This window comes from Petaurus breviceps, unplaced genomic scaffold, assembly GCF_028583685.1.
Source record: "Petaurus breviceps papuanus isolate PSGF00001 unplaced genomic scaffold, PetGlider_PUasm1.0 90792, whole genome shotgun sequence".
NCBI classification, from domain to species: Eukaryota; Metazoa; Chordata; class Mammalia; order Diprotodontia; family Petauridae; genus Petaurus; species Petaurus breviceps.
In genome coordinates this window covers 17843409-17859519 of record NW_027187347.1, presented here as the reverse complement: position 1 = coordinate 17859519, position 16111 = coordinate 17843409, and the positions used below count along the sequence as shown (strand labels likewise).

Below are 16111 nucleotides of genomic sequence, written 5' to 3'. Positions count from 1 at the left end.
TCAATCTTAGGGGGGAGGGAGAAATTTCCTTCCTCTGTGTTTTAGGGAGGAATGGGTGTCTCTCAACTCATTCCTGCCCAAGAGCAGATCTTTCTTTAAAACCTTAGTGCTGATGCCCACCACTGGTTTGAAAATAAAAGGAAGATTACCTGTTCCCTTAGCATCCTGTGGGGCACTTGCTTATTGGCTGATGTCTCAGAAGGAATGTGGCCCCAAATATTTTCTTTCTCCCTGTATCATGATACTTACAATTAAATATGTTGCTCAAACCTCTAGCCAGTTTGCACTGAAAAAATCCATACCAGATTTATAAAACCTCAATACTTTAAATTTGCTTTCCTTTCAGGCATATGTTCTCCACTCCTGATTTCACCCCTATCATTCAAATAAGCAGAACTGGCACAAATTCGAGTGGCTGTCTGGATTTTAATACATCATGATACACATGCAAAAACACTGGAGGCAGCACCTTTTATAGAAAGAGTAGTTCTAAAATTGGTGGCACAGTCTACAAGACACAGGCCAGGGTGGGTGGGGGCACTGGAGGATAGGGAGAAGGTCTTTGATCACTGTCTCCAAGTCAGATGGGAGTAATAGCACAGGGTCCCTCCAGACACAATTCCTATTTGCATTGTCTTCAGTGCCCTAACTCAGGACTCCTGTAGGTTGCTCCCAGACTCGCGTGTACCTACAATGTCATCTGCTTTTTCCTCTTTTTTTTTTTTGCTGTGTGTGTGTGTGTGTGTGTGTGTGTGTGTGTGTGTTTCACTTGCTTGGTTTGGTTTCCACCTCTTTGACCTAATACACTTTCTCCCAAGGTTAGAGTCAAAGGCATTCTAGGTAATTTCCCCTCAGGGAAAGTATGAAATCCTCTTGGAAATTCTGGAAAGCAGACAGCAGGCAGTCTTGATGTTCTTATCTCCCCTTGCTCTGTTTCAAAACCTTTTGGCAGAAATCCAAATGGAGGGTTATACATAATTTTGTTGTGGAGCCAGCTAGTATAGTTGAGTGACTTCCTCCAGATCTGTTCAGCCCCGTGTCAGAGGGAGAAGAGGAGGCAGATGGTGGAAGTCATCCAGGGCCAAAGTTTGGCAAGGCCTGAACAATGAGAGGATGAGGGACCAAGAATGACAGTATAATGCTGAACAGTTCAACCATAGGATCAAGACTGGATTGGCCCCACTGGAGGGTCCCTATTTAACACAGGTGTAGATAACCCTAGAATATTAGAGATGGAAAAGATCTCATGTAGTAAGATATAGTAGATGGCTACATGGCTTAGTGAATAGGGTATTGGGCCTAGAGTCAGGAAGATCTGAATTCAAACCCAGCCTCAGAAACTTACTAGCTGTGTGACCCTGGGCCAGTCACTTAACCTCTCTTTATTTTAATCCACTAGAGAAGGAAATAGCAAACCACTTCAGTATCTTTGCCAAGAAAGCCCCATGGACTGTATGGTCCTCAGGGTCACGAAGAATTGGACACAACTGAACAACAAACAGATATGGATTCTGTGTGATCATGGGCAAGTACTCTGACCTTTCTTAAGTTTAGTTTCCTAATTGTAAAGTGAGGACAATAATGTATGTAGTGCTTCCTCCCAGGTTTGTTGTAAGGCTCAAATGAGACAAGTATGCACAACACTTTGCAACCTTTAAAACACTAAAAAATGACATCTGTTAACTCTTTTCTCTTTCCTTGGCAGTTTTTACAGATGACAAAGCAGGTTTAAGTGACTTGCCCAAAGCTGTACCACTAGTTAGCTGAGAGCTGGCACCAGAACCTGGATTTTTTTAATCCTGTGTTTTCTCCATTGTTCAGGATTCGTGTGAGCCAGGATGGGCAGTTTCTGCATTATGTCTTCCCTTACCAGTTCATGGACTCCCCAGAGTGGGAATCATTGCAACCATCTGAGGAAGGGATATTCCAGGTAAGTTGGAGGCCCATTGGGATGGTTGCTACAGAATAACCTAAACTAATCTCTAATGAATGCATGCATGAATGAATGGAAAAACATTTGTGATACATGTGCTAAAGAGGGCACTGGACTTAAGAGTCTGGAAGACCTAGGTTCCAATCCTGCCTTAGACACTAGATATCTGTGCGACCTCACATGTGAGGATAAGATATAGAGACAGGTATGATGGCAGCTAGTGGTGCAGCGGAGAGAACGTTATGATTGAAGCCCAGCAACAAACCTCACAGCCTTTCTGTGCCTCAATTTCCTTTTCTTGTAGAATGAGAATAGTAACACCACCTGCCTCCCAGGGTTGTTGTGAAAATCAGATGAGATATTTGTAAAGCGCTTTGTAAACTGTAACTGCTACCTTCTACAGGAAGTTTTTCTTGATCCCATCTCTCTACTCCAGCTATTTGCCCTCCCCCACCATTACCTTGCATTTATTTTGTATGGAACATATAGCTGTATGTATCTTTCCTTAACAGAATGTAAGTTCCTTGAGGTCAGGAGCTCATTTCATTTTTGTCTTTGTATCTCCTGCATCTAATGTGGTGCCTAGCAAATAGTAGGCACTTAATATATGCTTGTTGATTGATACAAAAGATACAATTGGTACGAAGATAATTAAAAATTTGACCCTTGTCCTTCTGGATAGGACTGTAAGAAACTACTATTTGGTCTTCACAACAACGCTGAGAAGTAGTTGATATTATTATTTCCATTTTACAGATGGAATTTTGTAAGGTAAAGTGACTTGCTCAGAGTCACACAGCTAGCAAGCATCTAAGGCAAGATTTGAACTCAGGTCTTCCTTACATTTACTATGCCCACCTAACTTCTATGATTACCGATGCAGGAGACGTCTTTTGTTGTCCCCTGATCTATCCCAGTGATGAGCCCTGTGGACCTCAGAGATACTGAAAGACATGGAACCACCTTCTTCCCAGAGAGCCCCGAAGGGCCACCTTGTAGGAGCGTGTGAGCAAAAACTGACCTTCACAAAGTAGATGTGACCCTCGTAGACTGAAAGCTCACTCGTTCAACAAAGATTTATCAAGTGTAAATATTTACTATGTGATTTTAAGAAGCTGAATGTACAGAGGAAAGTTTACTGGACTTGGAATAAGTCCCTTACTCTTCCATGATTGTGGGTTTAACCTCTCTGAGACTCAATTTTCTTATCTGCAAAATGGGTATGATACTATCTGTGCTACCAACCTAACAGGGTTGAAAAAGGAGTGAAAGGAGAAGAAGTAGAGGCAATGAATGGAGATAGCTTGCGGAAATGATTTTGTAAGCTGAAAAGCAGTGTGGTGTAGTGGACAGCACACTGGTCTTAGAGTCAGAAAACCTCGATTTGACTCCTAGTTCTCAGGTACTACCTGTGTGACCCTGGTCAAGTCAGTCTATCAGATTATTGTCTCTCCTCCTTTTCACAACCAAACTTCTAGAAAATATTGCTTTTTCTCATTGCCTCCTCTCCTCTCCTCTCCCTCATTTCTCAACCTCTTATAAAATGTTTTCCAGTTACATAACTCAACCAAAAGAGTTCTCTCCAATAATTTTTTTAGATTAAATATCATTAATAAATGTTACCACCATATTTGCACAATAAACTTTTTTTATTTAAAAAAAATTTTTTTTTAAAAAGAAAGAGATTGTATTTCTCATCTTGCCTAGGCTGAAAGTACAGTGGCTACTCACAGGCCTAATTCCATGGTTCATTTCTGACCTGAGTAGCTTTGCTCTCCTTAGACAGCCTTGTGTTTCCCTCTCTCTCTCCTCCTCCCCTCCCTATATTGATGCTATGTTCTTTCTTTGATCTCTTTGGCATATAGGTCTAGCAGTGGTTTCATTGGGTCAAAAGTCATAGACAGTTTAGTGACTTTGGGGACATAGTCCCAAATGACTTTCTAGAATGATCTGAGTAATTCCCAGCTCCATCAACCAAAAACATTAATACATTTATTTTCCCAAGGCTCCTCCATTTTCCTTTTTTTGGGGGGTCATCTTTGAAAATCTGATGGGTGTAAGATGGAACCTCAGTTGCTTGTTGAAGTATACCACTACACAAAAAAACAACAAAATCTGGCAGCTGATTGGGAATGTGGAAGGAGACTAGGATGACTCTGAGGTTTTTAAAAAGATGTTTGAAAAGTTTAAAAAAAAAAGATATTCAAGTCTTTGGAAGACTGGCCTAAACTTAGACCCTTAGATACAATGCCTCTGCTTCCCATGGTGACATGTATTTGCAAAGAAACTAGCTAGTACTAAATGCAGCTTTTGGGACAAAGAATATTGTATCCCTAGACAAGGTTTGGAAAATGTTTTTGTTGTTCAGTTGTTTTTTCAGTCATGTCCAGCTCTTCATGACTCCCCCTTTGGGGTTTTCTTGGCAAGATACTAAAGTGGTTTGCTATTTCCTTCTTCAGTTCATTTTACAAGTAAAGAAACTGAGGCAAACAGGGTTAAGTGACTTGCCAAGGTCATACAGCTAGTAAGTGTCTGAGGCAGGATTTGAACTCAAGAAGATGAGTCTTCTTGACTCTAGGCTCAACACTCTATTTACTGCACCACCCAGTTGCCCATTGAGACACGCATTTCCTGTATATTATTGGACTAAAATCTTTGAGCCATTACCATAACACATATGACTTGACAATATAAATCAAGTCTGACACATAGTAGGTGCTATATAAATGGTAATTCTTTCCTCCCCTTCACCAAGAATTTATTGCCTACTCTATGACAGGTACTATGTTAATTGCTAGAAATACAAAGAAAGGCAAAATACAGTCTCACTGGGGAGACAACATGCAAATAACTTTGTTCAAATAAGATATGGATATGTATGTGTGTATATATATATATATGTTATATATATGATTACTTAGAGGGAATAGAGGGGAGTCAACAGAAGGGAGGTCTCAGCATTGGTGGGGATTAGGGAAAGGCTTCTTGTAAAAGGTGGGATTTTAGCTGGCATTTAAAGCAAGTCAGGAGGTGGAGGTGGAAAGGGAAAGGCATCTGGACATGCCACAGAAAGGGAAAATGGAGTCAGGAAATGGTGTCATATGTTTAAAGAAGACCAAGGAGGCCAGAGTCACTGAATTGCTGAGCGCTTGGAGGGCCGTAAGGCATAAGAAAACTGGAAAGGTAGAAAGAGTGTTAAGAGACAAACAGAGAATTTTATATTTGATCCTTGAGGTAATAGGGAGTCCCAGCAGTTTATTGAGTAGGGGAGTGACATGGTCAGACCTGTACTTTAGGAAGATCACTTTGACAGCTGAGGGAAGAATGGGCTGGAGTGGGGAAAGAGCAACCAGAAGGCTATTGCAACAGTCCAGGAGTGATGAGGGCCTGCACCAGACTAATGGCAGTGTCAGAGGAAAACTTTGTATGTATCTGTTTACATGGTGCCTCCTCCTGTAGATTGTAAACTCCTCGAGGGTAGGTACTTTTGCCTCTTTGTATCCCCAACACTTTGAACAGTACCTAGCACACAGTAGGCACTTAAAATAAATTTTAGGGGCAGCCAGGTGGCTCAGCGAGTAAGAGCACCGTCCCCAGTGTCGGGAAGACTTGGGGATCTAACTAGGCTCAGATACTTAGCACCACACCCAGAAATAACTGGCCATGTAACCTTGAGCAAGTTATTTAACCCCGATTGCTTAAAAAAAATAAAATAAATTTTAAGACAATGGGGAAATTAATTCAGAACACAAGATCTTCACCTAAAATAATTTACTGATCGCCCAGCTGTCAGTGGCACCAGGAAATCCCTAGCCTAATGTTCCTCTTCTTGCACCATCTAATTTACCCTCAGGTCACCCTGACTGCTGAGACAGACTGCACCTACATTTCCTGGCCCCGAAAGACTCTCTACCACCTCTTGGACAAAGAGCGCTACGTCTCCCGCCTTTTTTCGGCCCTGCTCGGCTATGACATCTCCGAGAAGCTGTACGCCCTCAACGACAAGCTCTTTGCCAAGTTTGGCCTGCGTTTCGACATCCGCCTTCCCAGCCTCTATCATGTCCTAGGTCCTGCTGCTTCTTCCTCAGAGCCTGAAGCTGAGAAGGAGGCCGAGGAAAGCAAGGAACCAGTCCTCCCTCCTCACCCTCTGTCTGTGGCAGTTCAGAAAGCTCCCCCACTCCCTTCTCCTCCAGTCCCTGCTGCCCCCGCTGTGCCTCCTGCCCCGGCCAGGGCATCTCGATTTGGCAGTGATACTCTGGGTGAGGACTCTACCAGTCTTGTGTTGGAAGATTTTGCAGAGTTGCCAGGATCGTTTATGGATTATGGGAGTGAAGGGGAGTATATGAGATGAGGGAAGTTCTAATATGGGCACAGCCATCTGGTTTAAGACCCCCGTGTAAGTACATGCCTGCCCAAGGAAGGGGGCACTCCTAACCATGCCTGTGGTTTGCAGATGGCTGATGCATGCAGCTATGAGAGCTTAGCATTAATTTTGCTTTCAAGGACCAGACCCAGATGATCTGAAAGGCCCTTTCCCTTAGGGATGCCAATGTCAGAATGGACTCCTTAATTAAGAAACACTAATCCAACTTTGCATATAGTAATGCACTCATAACATATGTTATGTAGATGTTTGGTAATTTTGTGTTCCTTAAAGAACAAAATATATTTACATAAACATATACACACACACCATGCATATATAATACATTTTCTGTTGTCTGTATGTGTAATTTAGAAGTATGTATATGTATGTATAATATATGTATATATGCATGTAAATATTTGTATATGCTTATGTGATGTGCATGTAAAATGTGTGTGTGAAATTTATAGTATGGCAAATATATATTTATTTATCTATAAACATATACACTTCTACATTTGCCAGTCTATATTGTATAATTTATAAGTATGTATATGTCTAATATTTATGTATATATGTAAAATATGTGTATATGTATGTACTTTATAGTGTGACAATGTAAATATATATTTATATGCACACACAATTTATGTATTCTGTATTGTGTAATTGTTATGTATGTAAATAGATGTGGTTTATATGTACATAGTATATGTGTGTGTGTTTATGTGTATGTGTATATGTCTGTAATTTATAGTGTAGTATAACAGATAGAGATCAGGTCTTAGAGACAAGAAGATCTGGTATAAGTCCTGTCTCTGATTGTGTGACCCTAATCAAGTCACTTAACCTCTGAGTTCTCTAGGTCACTAAGAGTAGATGTTACAAAAGAGAATCCTGACCTGCTTTTGTGTCTCCGCCACTGAAATTACTGGTCTATCTCTCCCATCCCTGTTTACATAATATGGACTGGTTAACTGCTTGTGTGGGCTGGCAGATTGCTCTCCCTGGTTTGCAAAATTGTGCTAAATGCTGGATGTTGCTGCTAGTATTGAAATGAATTTCATTTGTGGTATTAGTTCAATCAGAAAAGATGACAGCATCAATTCTAGGCAGGCTGTCTTATTGGCTTTTAGTCACTACTGGAAATAGGCTAAAAGTCCCTTGGGCCTGGTGCTGGGAAGAGGTAGGTGCTCTCTATAACTGGGAAATGCCCATCCTGCAGAAGATCCAAAATGCTGGACTAATTTACTGTCAAAGACAGAGTGGAGGATCCACTTGCATTCAGGAAGAAGCAGATACCACCCTGATGAGATCTTGCTAGCTGACTGAGGTGTGTGCCAGAAGATGGCATTCCCCCCAAAACCACACCTATCAAGGTGGCCCAGCAGCACTTCCTCAAATGAATCTCATAATGCTTGGGACGGCTCATGGGATTTCCTCTCCTAGCAGGGGACAGTGCCCAAAAAGCTCCCATTGAACAAATTCCAGAGACTTGTTGGCATATTTTCCCACACTGGTCTCTCACAGGGCTATAATACTTCCCCAAGGGACTCTACCTAATCATGGCCAGATCTTGCATGGGTCTTCCGGAGGAAAATCCCACTGTGTTTGATGCAGAGAACATCTCCCAGGAAGACACTTTTGAGCAAAAATTGCAGAATTACAAAATGTTAGAAATTACTTTGGTGACAATCTAATCCAGCCTTCTTAGATTATTAATGAGGAAACTGATGCCCAGTAAAATTGGTCCAGGATCCCATAGGACTCATCATTGCCTATTGCTAGGGGTATCCTAGTAAATGTTTAACAATTGTCTGGGGGAGTACCTTAGGAAGCAAGCTAGACTTTTAAGTTTAATTTGCATTACTAACATTTTCCATCACTTTCTTAAGTCTAGACAATAAAATCAACAAAACAATAAATCAAGCCCTGATTTGTAGCATTCACCAATTTCTAAGGTGTAAATGCTCACACTGAAAATTTAACAATCAGCTCTTTTGAGTTTTCACATCCCACTCTAGCCCATTACTGCCTACTGCCTTATCTAAGCAAATTTCTCTACCCAGTTCTCAGCGTCCTCCATTAGCTAATCCCATCCTGCCTGTCCAGTCTCATTTCCCATTAATTGCCAGCACACATCTTCCATTTTAGTTAGGCTAGCTCATGGTCACCTTTGCCTTTGTCCTTTCACTTTCCTAATTCCTTTCATATGGAATACTTTCCCCTCCAGTTATAAAAATGCCATCCATCCACTTCTCTGCTCAAAACAGGGATCAGTGGGGGGATGTTTCTCCAGATGCAAGGCTTCAAAATGAGAACAGTGTGATATCTATGACAGTACCACAGAGATTAATGAATGGTTGCATATTTTGGAAGACAAATTATATAAGTAATGATCATTATACATGTTAGTTATTGTAGAACAAACAGGAGAATTATAGAGGAGAGTCAGAGTGAAAAAAAGTGGGAAGGATGGGGTGGTTCAGTTAATAGAGCATCGGCCCTGAAGTCAGGAGGACCTGAATTCAAATCTGGACTCAGACACTTAACACTTACTAGCCATGTGACCTTGGGCAAGTCACTTAACCCCAATTGCCATGCATTCCCTCCTCCAAAAAAAAAGCCCCAAAAAAAGTGGGAAAGAACCCTGGGTTTGGAAACAGGGCCTGAATTGAAGCCTCAGTCCTACTTACCAGCTGTGTGACCTCAGGCAAATCACTTAACCTCTCTGGTTCATCGGCAAAATGGGAGATTTTCGACTAAGCGATCTGCTAAGTTCCTTAAAGCCCTTAAAATGATGGATTTTGTTTTGTAGACAGAAAAAGCATTTCTCAAAGCAGTATACATGCTGGAGTGCTAGATATCATAGGTTTGGTTCAGTAGCAAGTCCTGAAGCCTGCAGCTGCTTGACCAACCACCTACACCTGCCCAGATGCTTTCTCTCCCATCCTCCCATTCAGTTCATGTTTAGCTTTCTCATTGTTCTTCTCTTCTTGGTCACCTTCTATGGTGATCATGTTGTCTTCTAAAGCAAGAATGATGAGATAGAAGGAACGCTGGATTTGGAGTCAGGAAAACTAGGAACAAGTCCTGGTACTTCCAGCGGTGTGGATTTAAGCAAGTCACTTTAAAAAAAAAAGTCAACCTACTTTTAGACCTCAGGCTCTTCCTTTTGAGTATAAGGGCACCGGATTGATTAGTTTTGAAGACTTCTTCAATTCTAAAATTCAAGTATCCCTTTGAAGTAGTAAGGGATAATAATCACAAAACTTTCTGGGTGATAACAATGCTAGAATTGGAGTCAGGAAGACCTGAGTTCAAATCCTGCTTCAGACACCTACTAGCTGTATGACCCTAGGCAAATCATTTAACCACTCTCAGTCTTAATTTCGTCATCTTTAAAATGGGGATAATAATACAAGTCACCTCTCAGGATTGAATGGGATAATATCTATAAAGGGCTTTGCAAACCTTAAAGTTCTAAATACATGCTATCAATATAATATATAATAGTATACAATTGTTATGATATTATTAATAGACTATTAATATTATACTATACTACTGATACACTATCAATACAACACATTATTAATATACTATTAACATAATACATAGTATTATATATTATTTATATACTATTAACATAATGTACAATATTATATATTATTAACATACTATTAAAACAATACATTGCCATAATGTTATATATTATTAATATACCATTAATATTTTATATAATATTAACATAATATAATAACTATTATAATTGCTTCAATTTTATAAGAGCAAATACACAGAATAATTAGGTGATTTATCTGTTTCTTACAGTGATACATTTGGTGACTGAGCCTGGGCTAGCATAGGGTTTTTCTCCATTGCAACATGCTGTCTTCATGCCACTCAATTCTATCTGGTGACCTTGGAATGTCCCCCTCCCCTGGTGACTGGGATTCCCAATCATCCTGCACCTGTTAGGATCATTTTACAGCTGATTGAAACTTAAGAGTCCTTAGGACTCCCTGACATCTACTAAGGTTTCTGAAACAAAGCCTCTAAGTCCTGCCCTGTCACTAATACTGTCTTGTCTAAAGTTTTTCTTCCATATTCATCCTTTCCTATAACTTTAGAAGAAGGAGAAGCAACAGCCAAAGCTACCTCATATGACTCTAGGGACATACACTGCTAAGTGACACGCATTTAGTATCAACAAAACAAAATTCGGAGCTTTGCAGCTTCATGTTACAGTTAGGGAAACTGAGTCCAGATGGGAAGCTGCTAGTAGTATTTCTGGCAACTTCATGTTTTGAACTTTCTGTGCTAGTACATAAATCTAGGAAGGCTAATGCAAATCAGTACCCACAAGAGGGAGATCAAAACAGCCTAGGATCCCAATAAGACTCTCCAAATTAAATCACCATAATTTAATACTCTGTGATTTTAATACCAAGGTGAACATGAAAGGTGTGTGTACACACACATAGATATACATGTATATATATCTATGTGTATATATTATATTAATGATATTATAATATATGCTTATCAATGCACATGCATGTATATACACACGTTTATATACATGTATATATGTATATATTATATTCACGACATATAACATATTCATCAATACATATGTCTGTATATACATATATAGGCACATATTGATATACATATGTTTAATGTGATATATAATATACATTATATAATATATTTTATATGCATACATACATATATCCATGTGTATGCATGCAAGCATGAGCATGCTTGCACACACACATAACACACACACATACACATATAGTTTAGGAGTAAGAAACAAGATAGACCAAAAGCTATAAATAGACCAAGTTATATGTGTGTGTGTGTGTGTGTGTGTGTGTGTGTGTATATATGGAGAGAGAGAGAGAGAGAGAGAGAGAGACCAAAAGCTTATAATACTTTCTTCAAGAAAAGAGGTAAAACATTCTAGACAATAACATCACAAATAATGAAACTGATTATGTTTTAACAGACAGGAAATGTCTAGTTACTGATGATGGAATCATTTCCAAATCACCTGTGAATAAAAATAAGAAATTATAATGTCCAGGTTAGGTAACTAAAATCTGGAGATGGATAATTGATAAATGAACAGACATTTATATAGATTATCAACATTTCTTCTTTTTTGGAGGGGGGAAGGCAAGGAAATTGGGGTTAAATGACTTGTCCAAGGTCACATAGCTGGTAGGGGGTCAAGTATCTGAGGTTGGATTTGAACTGAGGTCCTTCTGACTCCAGCGCTGGTGCTCTATTCACTATGTCACCTAGCTGCCCCACCAACATTTCTTAAAAAATTTTAACCAATGTAAAGCTGTCCCTAAAATAAGGATACTAGAAGAGCCTGGGAACTGCCTTAGCCAGAAAAAATATTATCTCCTTGACAAGCAGAGAAGTATGGTAGACAAGGGCACCACTGGCTTAGAATATAAACTTATTTGTGAAATCTTACAGGATGATAGAAGATCATGAGTAATATCATCTCACAAATCAGAGAAACAGTAAAGAGAAAAACAGATTTATAGAAAGTTTGATATGGGGTCTAATTAAATCAGATAATTCTAAGAGCATTTAAGGATGAAAGTGGATGAACAATAAACAGACAAAAAAAAAGGTGGAGGGAAATCTGTTAAGATTGCTTCAACAAATTCTCTTCTCCATCAATAACAGTAGAACCACCACATTTATATTCTAATTTCATAGGCTTTCATGTGTTGCTTGAGGAAGTAGAAATGATACTAAAGAAAACAGAGATGGACATAGCACTTTGCCGAGGTAACCTATCATAAAGAAAGCCCATGCTGGACATAACATAATTTTGAGGACATTGAGAAATCAATTCTTCAGATACCTAGAAGAGAGGAAAATGCCAAACATTTTGTGGAAAAAATATAGGCCTTTTAAAAAAAAGTGACTGAGAAAATATCTACAATTACTTCCTCATTTGTTTATTTTCCCATCCCTACAAAATCTTTATGATATAATATAATATAATTAATAATATAATATAAAATTGATGTAAGCACAGAAAAAATCTTTAGTATCCTTGATTTTAGTACCAGATAGGACCTAACTTGAGAAGGGAATGGTCAGACTTTTAAAAACAGTATCAGCAGAGCACATTTCGCTGCACACACTTGACAGAAAGGTCTTAAAAAATTGCAAGAAACCACTGTTTGTTGACTCTCAAAATGAATTTGATTTGGAACTACCTTGAAAGACTCTCCTCCAAAAGGTTTCTTCAATGTATATTGTCAAAATGACATGATTCCTTGAAAGTTATCATCCCATGTCTGTTTGATGACCCCCTGGTTATTAATATCAGGTGACATATAAAACTAGGTGGTATGTTTGCCAAAGGCGCTTTTACCACTCAACTTTGCAGGATGTACCATGCCCACCTTGGTATTAAATCTCACCAATTTACTTTAAGATTGTTACAACTTGGGCAACAGAAGTAGGAAACAGAAAGTCATGTCAAGTCAAGTTATCCCTTCCACATCACAGGGGTTAGGGGCCTGGTACCCCTGAGATCTAGAAAATTCGAGTAAAATTTTTGGGCCCTCCCTTTGTACCAGAGGAGAAGGCTAAATTTTTTCTTTTTCTTTTGTAGGGTGTTTGCAGTATTACAAGATAAAATATGTTGATATTATATAATTCTATACATATATTTTAAGCCTTTCTGGATTTATAAACTTTTTCTGTGTCATCTACTGGCATTCACATGTTGTCTGCAGCTTCTTGAAAACTCTCAAAATTCCCATTTAATTTCTTATGTCATAGGTAGAAAGGTCCTCCAGTGGTTCCCGTTTGTTGATATCAAGCTAATTATTTTGAGTCCCAGAATATTGCAAAGCAATCTTAAATAAGATCAGAAGAATTTGGTCTATCTTCATAGGAAAACACACACAAATATGTGAAAGAATGCTTATTGTCTGAAAGTAATAGTTGTAATAACTAGTGTTTATGTAGTATTTATTTAAGGTTTGCTAAGTGCTTTACAAATATTACCTAATTTGATCTTTGCAACAATCCTGGGAAATAAGTGCTGTTATCATCCCTATTTTACAGATGAGAAAACTAACAGTGAGCATGGTGAAGTGACTTACCCACAGTAACACAGCTATTAAGTATCTGAGGCAGGATTGGAACTCAGGTCTAGACTATAATTTTTGGTCAGTTGGATAATCCATAGAGGTGGTTCAAAAATACTTACTTTTTGGATGGGCACTTTGAACAATGAGCTGGTATCAGAATTCAGGAGGAAGAGAAACATGGCCATACTTACTTTGGAAAATTGCTAAATGTTTTTAATGACCACGAACTTGTCCTGATAAAAGAGGTTGAGCCTTTTAAAGTATAAATATGCTTCCAGAGATACAGTATAGCTGCATGTCACATAATACCAGAGCCTAAAGAATTAAGTTGTAAAATAAAGAGAATTTAAGAAGTGAGTCATAGTTATCACCTATTTTCACCCCATTATCTTCTAGATAATAAAAACACAGTTCTGATAAAGGAAGTGAATTTTTACAAAGTCTTATTGATACTTTTCCCCAAATCACTTCTTATTGCTTCTCTCTCTCTGCTCTCCACCTCCAGATCCTTCCCATGTATGCCTCATTCCACAACTCTCTTCTGAGAAGTAGGGGATATACTTCTCCATTGGTCTTCTGAAGGTGGTGTAGGGGTAGACAGGAAGGGAACAAGCTTTCATATATAGCTTCTACCATGTTCCAGGCACTGTGCTAAGCACTTTTTATAAATCAATTGATTCTCACATCAATAAATGTGTGCTATTTTTATCCCCATTTTACAGTTGAAGAAACTGAGGAATGGGGGAGTTAAATGATTTGCCCAGGGTCACACCACTACTAAGTATCTGAGGTTGGATTTGAACTCATTTTCCTGATTCCAAGCCCAGTTCTCTATCCACTGCACCAACAGCTACCTCTGAAGACATGATGGGTCACCTCATTAATCAGAATTCTGAAGGCTTTCATTATTCTTTTCCTTTCCATCATTACAATCATCACATCAGTCATTCTCCTTATCCTACTTAAGGTGACAATTTTTCCAAGGTGACATAGCTGGTTTGTGGTTCATCCAGGAGTCTAGAACTGAGTGCTTCCAATTGCCAGCCTATGTCCCAGCCCAGATCCTGACGTTTTCCGTAATGGGGAGAGTGGGGTAGAACATAAAGAATTTGGTGGCTAATTGGAGAGGTGAGGTTTAGGAATAAAAGAGAACTTTTAGTCAAGTTGGGAAGATGGTGACACCATTCATTGAAACAGTGAAGTCAGAAAGAAGAAATTTTAGGGGAAAGATGAAGTTCAGTGGAATAGCCTGAGGGAAACCTAGCTGCCCTAGCCCCATCTTATTGTAAAAGAGATTAGTCCTTAGTCCATTTACCAAGGATATTGGAGAAGGAGAAGTGAGAGGCCCAGGAAAACTACAAAATGGTTAATTAGCCCTTCAATAACCCAAAGTTTACTGTACACTCCAAATCTCTGTTCCTTAGTAGAGAAAAAAAAAACCCTGAATACCACCAAGTAGGATTTGAAACTGCTTCTTTTAGTTATAATTCTATGAACTATTTTACTAGCTAGAGCCATTACAGCTGCAATGCTTTTCTCACCAATTTACTTTAAGATTGTTACAACTCGGGCAACTGAAGCAGAAAATAGAAAACCAAGTTAAATACAGTTATCCCTTCCACATCACAGGGGTTAGGGGCCTGGTACCCCTGAGATCTGGAAAATCCGAGTAAAATTTTGGGGCCCTCCCTTTGTACCAGAGAAGAAGGATGAATTTTTTCTTTTTCTTTTATGGGGTGTTTACAGTATTAAAAAATAAAAAATGTTTATATTATATAATCCTATACACATATTTCAAGCTTTTCTGGGTGTCTAAGCTTCTTCTGTGTCATCTGCCGGCCTTCATATGTTGTCTGCAGCTTCCTGAAAACTCCCCCCAAAATCCCCATTTAATTTCTTATGCCAGCCCGTGATACATTGAAATCATGATGGGGAAAGTCTTGATGTGGAAGGGATAACTGTATTTACAAAACCTAGCAAAGGCTCCAGTTGGAGCTTGGCAAACTATTGGGAATCTCAGTTCTGAATTTGCTTTTCTCTCTCTCTCTCTCTCTCCAGATTCTGGAAGTCCTCTTAGGAGCCATCCTCACGTCAAAGCCAAATGCTCAAAGGGACAGGCCCCTTTGGCTCCAACACATACCCCCGAACTTTAGGGATCAGCTGGTAACTCTTATGGTGATGACCAGCCCCACTCTTTGCACAAGCTTGTGCTCACAAGGAGGCCACCAATGAACTTGAACACCTGAATTTTCATGCACCAGATTCCTCACCTGCACCTTCCATTGGGATGCACAAGACTCCTCACCTGAGTGACACCACAGTGATCACCATGTGTGCCATTTTGTATTTTCCCCACTCCTTCCCTCTGGGTCATTTAATTAAAATGCCTAGAAAGTACCATGGGATTAAACTGTCTAAAGTCCTGATTCATGTTTCTTTTTCATTCAGTGCCGCCGTTGTGGCTTGCTGTCTAACTTCATGCAAGTCACCTGATCTTTCCAGGCCAACCAATAAAATAAGTGGGTTGGATTGGTCTAAGGGGTGGGGAACCTGCGGCCCCCCAGGCCACATGTGGCCTCAAGGCCTCAGGTCTCCCCCACACACACATACACACTCCACTATGCTCTAATCTGTTATGATTTTTTTATTTAGAGAGGGAAAGAAGAAAGA

The 16111-nt window shown here is 39.4% G+C and overlaps 1 protein-coding gene across 2 annotated transcripts in view; it reads left to right on the top strand.

Annotated features, from left to right (window-relative positions):
* Positions 1 to 15859, top strand: part of POPDC2 (popeye domain cAMP effector 2) — a 30618-nt gene extending 14759 nt beyond the window's left edge. The window contains exons 2-4 of one of the 2 annotated variants that reach the window (XM_069069990.1): positions 1822 to 1930; positions 5787 to 6329; positions 15500 to 15859. In XM_069069990.1, coding sequence (XP_068926091.1) covers positions 1822 to 1930; positions 5787 to 6284 — 607 coding nt within the window. In that variant the 3' untranslated portion in view covers positions 6285 to 6329; positions 15500 to 15859. The remainder of the gene's footprint in view (positions 1 to 1821; positions 1931 to 5786; positions 6330 to 15499) is intronic. The other variant, XM_069069989.1, reaches the window with a different exon arrangement.
* The last annotated feature ends 252 nt before the right edge of the window (positions 15860 to 16111 follow it).